The 6,000-nt window shown below is 36.0% G+C and overlaps 1 protein-coding gene across 10 annotated transcripts in view; it reads left to right on the forward strand.

The window, feature by feature from the left end:
• PPP6R3 (protein phosphatase 6 regulatory subunit 3) overlaps positions 1 to 5,677 on the forward strand; it is a 71,489-nt gene extending 65,812 nt beyond the window's left edge. For 8 of the 10 annotated variants that reach the window (XM_075712733.1, XM_075712731.1, XM_075712732.1 and 5 more), the window contains 2 exons: positions 360 to 482; positions 4,167 to 5,677. In XM_075712733.1, the coding sequence (XP_075568848.1) occupies positions 360 to 482; positions 4,167 to 4,218 (175 nt within the window). In that variant the 3' untranslated portion in view covers positions 4,219 to 5,677. Of the gene's footprint in view, positions 1 to 23; positions 42 to 359; positions 483 to 4,166 lie in introns of all 10 variants that reach the window. The other 2 variants (XM_075712738.1, XM_075712736.1) reach the window with 2 other exon arrangements.
• The last annotated feature ends 323 nt before the right edge of the window (positions 5,678 to 6,000 follow it).

Here is a 6,000-nt window from a genome sequence, read left to right on the forward strand (position 1 = left end):
TTTTTGCATACTTCTGGCTTCAGAGTGTTGAAATCCTATCGGTATGTATAGTAAAGGATCATGACTGTGATTGTTACCACTTCAGGCATCACACATTCCTTATTTCCTTTCTGATCTTACTTGTAATCACTGTATTTCCTGCCCTTTTATCCAGTCAAGTTTTAATGGATGTAAACACTGGTGCATTATTAGGTGTTTGTAAAGTTTAGAGTCACGTGCTTGATCTTCATGTTGCAATCATAACTTAAAATCCATTTGCATGTCAAATACAGACCCGTCTCCCAGTTTTCTCCTGTTGCCTGAAATTTCCCTGTAAGTAATATTAAAAATTAAAACAACTTCTTCCCTTTTTTTTTAAGTGAGGAAGGAAAATTGTCTACCTCACAGGATGCTTCTTGTAAATACATCGTAGAAGAGAATGCAGAGGTTGGAGAAGAGGCTCCTTCAGCTCTGCAGCCTACTAACAGCAGTCCAGAACAGAGGTAACTGATTTCAAGGATGCTTTCAGTCCTGTAAATAGCAGTTTGCATGTTTTTCTAATAGGATTGATCTGAAGAGATTAATGAATTCCTTTAGTTATCACCCCTGAGTTCAGCTCAATCTAAACATGTGCTTGCATCTATTTTATAAAATTCTCACAAGTTGTATTTTCTGTTGACTCTAAGACTCTTGAGTTGTCAAAAATGTATTTGCCTTGTACTCTTTGTCTTGCCAGGTTGTTGTAAATATCCCCATTCTGGTTTGTGATATGTTATCAAGTTAGAATAGTGAATTGATTCACTTATGAAAATGATGATTTAAAAAAAAAGATCAGTGGAATAAGTATAATTTTGTCCTGAAAACTTATGTAAGTTAGGTCTACCATTTTTTTCATTCTTTATTCTATACTGCAGAACAGTTTGGGGGGAGTCCAGTAGTGCAGCTGTATGGAAAGGAAATGGTGCCTTAAGTCATGCTTGTTTGATTGTGAATCAGTTATTATTTGCACCCTTGTCTTCAGCAGGTATTAATCTGAATACTTGTAGATTTGGAGAAGATTTTTTCAAAGTACATAATTTGTTTCAAATAAAACTTGCCTGAAATATGGAGCAGCCTGGATTGCTCAGCATACTTATTGGAGGAAACAAAAGACAACATTTTTCTTTGGCAGCTTGGCTACTAGTGCAGTCTTGCAGATTAGTAATTCAAGATACAATTCTGAGGGGACCACCACCAAACAGAGAAAGCTGCTCTTGCATAAATTTCTTTCTCTTAAATTATCAGGTAGTACTGCTTTCTCCAAAAAAAAGAGGCATTTGACAGTATTTCTCCTGTTTCATTTCCTGTTGAAGTACTTGTTTGGGGGTTTTTTGCATCCCAAGTTACAATGGTATGGAAACATACACAATCAACTCTAAATCTAGTATGGCTTCACCAAAATCAAATGCATGTAGGGTGACATTAATTACCAAATGTTAGAAATGCTTAATGCAGATGTTTCATATCTGAGCTAGTTTCTAGACTTTATTCAGAGCAGGATTCATTTTTGTCTTGAAAACCTAAAACAATGAAGAGCTTAAAGTAGGTGAGAAGGTTTCCACCCTTGAAGGCAGTATTCAGTGAAGACCTTGCTCTGGAACTTAGGTATTCATAAGTACTTTAATATCTAGGCAAGTGTTTACTGGTTTCCCAGCAGAATTAATGACTTATTGAACATCAGGTACAATCCCACGAGCTTGATTCTTGGTGTTAAGGCAAAGGGTGGTATGCTGCCATTTCCTGTTTTAGATGTAATTCAAGGGTGCCCAGAGGAACTGTGCTGTCCCGAAGAAAACCCTTGTAAAAGGAAGACCTAAATGTGTATTTACGAAGCCCCCAGTAATCTGTAGGGTCTGCTCCTCTTCCTGCAGGGCAGTGCTTGGGGCGGTCAGAGCTATGCATGCTGCCTTCTTGCGGGGGAACTGAGGATGGTCTGAAGGGAGAGAGGATTTTGCTTAACTAAAAGCAACTCCAGGAGTCGCTTTTGCCTTGCAGTATAAACAGGGGTATGATTCTGAAAATCAGAATTCACAATATATATACACACACACAGATATTTTCTGATATATATTTATATATATTTAAGTAGTTGTTTTAATAGTTTAAAAGTTGTTGCGTTTCTTGACTTCAATAGATTTTAAACTATTATTAGAGAAACATGGTATTTCTCACACAAATCATGTGAAAGTAGTAATTATTTTTAAGACTTTGTGGATACTATATTAGATATCTAGCTTTCTAGTGAAGACAAAATTGAAATGCTTTTGTAAACAAAGATTTAGAGTATAACTCTACATAAAACAGAGAACTCCACTGCATGTTCTGATTATACTGTATGCAGACTAAGAAAGATGCAAGCATGTTTGACACATTTAGATTCTGGTTTTTAGACTTGTTTATGAGCTAGTATGTCTTACCTCTATGGTATTGGATGTTGCACTAAAACACGGCTACCTTTTTCTGTAAGTCAGAACTTTCTACTCTGCATAAATTCCATAATCAAGTGGATTCTAATCAGAAAACAAACTAACCCTGTATATTTAGTTAAAGTGGGAAACCTAGACCTAAACTGTCTTTCGCAGCCTCCTCTATACCTGGAGGTACCATTTTTATCAAGACAATATTTTTAATGCCTATAAGCATTAAGTTGTAGGGAGGAAGTCTTTGGGTACTAGGTGATTGCCTTTTGAGTAAAGATGTTCTCAGAGCTAGCAGTTCGTTGGATTGCTTTTGACTTGCAGGAAATCACAAGGAACTCCTTTCATTGAATCCAGCTGGCTTCAGCGAAGCTCAGTACTTTCTCTCAGAGCTAGCAGTTCGTTGGATTGCTTTTGTGTTGCAGGAAATCTCGAGGAACTCCTTTCATTGAATCCAGCTGGCTTCATCAAAGCTCACTACTTTCTCTAAAGGTGGCTGTCACAGCAGATCCTCATATAAGCGCAGTATAAACATCAAGATAAACATAATTGTGCTTTTGGGGCTCCATGCATGTATGACTAGTGGGAGGAGTCCCCTAGGTAGGTCTTTGGCTGGTGGCCAGCAGTAGTAATCTCTGCTAGGAGCCCTGTCCAGTTAATAAGTGACTTACTGCTGTGCGTACTGTCAGACTTCCTGTCCATGCAGCACTTGTTTCTTACCTTCCAGGCTTCTCTAAAAAGTGTTTACTTCTGTCTAGTGCTGTCTGTCTTTTGTCTAATGTGTACATATTTTTCTTAAAAAGTGTTTTTAGAGCTTAGCAGCCAAAGACTTAGCTAGGGGACTCCTGCTGGTCATGTGCATGTAGAGCACGGACCCAAGAGTGGCTTCTCTGTGATGTACACCATCAGAGAACAGGAGTTACAGGTAACTTTTCTCATGTGTAGTTCCAAATGGTATTTATATTCTTTAAGGGAATCTTCAGATGTATTCAGTAGACTTGCACTGAATGGAAGTTGAGATTTTTTTTTTGCCGTTGTCACTTGCGGTTCTTAATGTTCTCATGCACTACTGATTGGATCTCTTTGTGTTAGTCCAGACCAATTGAGCCCACATTTACACTAACCTTCTTATCTAGAAATGTATATACTGTTATTGCTTTCACTTTTGCAGGTTTGCTCCTTATTTTCCTCCATACTTCCTGAACTTTTCATGTTAATGGACTGACATTCAAAGTATTTGTGAAATGGCAGTTTGTAGATTATACTAGTAACTAAAGCATTTTTTTAAGATGGTGTTGTTTTTCCTGTTGTGTCTTAGCTGCTTACTTTCAAATGCAATCTTAAATACTCCTGGTATCACATTTTGCCTCACAGAATAAGATTTGGAGAAGTATCAGAAATGTGCTTTTTATTAGTAATTCTCTTGGGGAGATACTAAGTGATCTCTACAGATGCAGTAGCTCAGTTAATAAAGATGAAACACTCTTCAGTGGCATGCTCAGTTAATTAAAGTGCTATACTTAATTAGGCAATAAGGACTCCAGAAATGCTGAACTCCAGAAAATAAATGGGATGAGCATGTTATTAGCTTGTGTTTCCTCTCTTCAACTCAGGGGTCATGCTACACATGATCTGGGGTCGTTGGTTTTCGAGGGTTTTTTTGCACCTACCTGAATTTGATTTGGACCCTTCTTGTTTCTTGTGTACTTACATCTTTTTTTGGCCTCTTAGGACTGGTCAACCCAGCTATTTAGGAGAGACATCTGTTAATGGCCCTGTATGATATGTGATGTCTACTACCTTGGCTGAAGAAAGTGAACTGATATCCAGGTGTTTGAGTGTTTCTTGAGGATTTCATCTATACCCTGTTGAAGCCAGTCACTGCTGCACTAATTTCGCAAGGGATCAGGACCAGCAACATTTATATTCTAGATTTTAAGACATTGTACAGAAATACATAAGTGTAAAAATATTGCACATTGAGAAATACCAATAATTTTTGCGTATGTTTATATTGTATTGTTCTAAATAATGGGTGGCCTGTGAAATAAGATCCTGCTACCTATGTAATGATGACAGTAGTGTTACTATAGTTAAAATGGCTGTAAGAATAGTTTTATAAAAAAATGAATACACAAATCTAATGTATTTGAGACATAACTATTTGACGATTAGTGTGACCAAAGTATTTAGCAGTTTTCATACATTTTTTCACCTTGTAAAAAGAAAAGAAAAAAATTAATTCATGTTTCTTCTGAAACTGAAATGCCCTATAAATGTTATTTTGGTTGTTTTAGCTTACAAAAGTGATTTAAGTAAGAATTTTCTGGTGTTCAACATTTTACAACAGTTTTTTTAATTGGTAATTGTTTTCTGTATTGTTTAAAACAGATCAAAAATGTAAGTCTATTGGTAGAGATTTTAAGTATTTATTGCTACAACTTAGTTGACAAATTGATGTTACTGTAAAGCCATATGTTTCTGTTAAGTCTTGTTTGCTTGAAACAGTACCTTACAGGTGAAACACTAGAATATTTGAAGTGCACATGGTTTGTTGCGTTTAAGTGATTCACCTGCCTTTTAACCCATTCACCAAGATTTAGTTTAATACCAAGCATTATACAATGGAACACTTCAGAACAATCTGTGTATTTAAAACGCTATAATCCTTTTAGACAAGTCAAGTAAATGAAATGCCCGTGCTGCTAATGTAATTACAGTACATGCATTTTAAAAGTATATAGTGTTTTTAATACAAATTTTGGCAGCAGAGCATGTTAATTGTTACTTCCACTATACTGATCTGTGTGAGGCTTTCATTTGTATGTTCTAAACCAGTTTTTTCACAGCTGGTTTGTGTATATATATATAGTGATTATGGAAACTAATTCTGTGTAATTTATAATTTTCTATGTCACTGTAAAATTCCAACAGCCTTCTCAAACAAACAGAAGCAATATACTGTATATTGCCACACTGTCTGGTGAAAGGGTTAAAGTACTTCACCTCCTGCACTTTCAGATGCAAATCCATTTTTGTTTCTGTAATAGTTATATTCATTTATTTTTTACATCATTTGTTTTCCTGACAAGTATTTAAAGCCAAAAGTATACTCTAAACAACAGCCAATGATTTATTTTAGAAGGCATCCCAAGCAATGTGCCTAAACATTACATTGCATACAGAAATAAAAAAAAAAACCAAACCCACATGTATATAATGGCATTGCCCTTATTGCTTCCTCTCTTGCATTTTCTGCAGCAAATTTCAATGGCACTCGTCATTGTAAATTGTTACAAACTGAACAGATGTGTGAAAATGGAGGGGGGAAAAAAACACAGTATCATAGGTGGAATGGTAACTATGGTTGCCCTTTTATTGTACTTTATAAATGATGGAATCAAGTCAGTTTCTAAGTTGTTTCTTACTCAGTTCAGAATTACTTCCAGATCAGCTTGACCAAAAAATGTTTTGTATATCAGCTTTAAGGTTAGCAGCTGTCCTTTTATCACTTTCTGCTCTGTATGAACAAATAGTTTTGGAAACAAAACCACTCATTTCAACA

This window comes from Pelecanus crispus, chromosome 6 (genome assembly GCF_030463565.1).
Source record: "Pelecanus crispus isolate bPelCri1 chromosome 6, bPelCri1.pri, whole genome shotgun sequence".
Classification (NCBI taxonomy): Eukaryota; Metazoa; Chordata; class Aves; order Pelecaniformes; family Pelecanidae; genus Pelecanus; species Pelecanus crispus.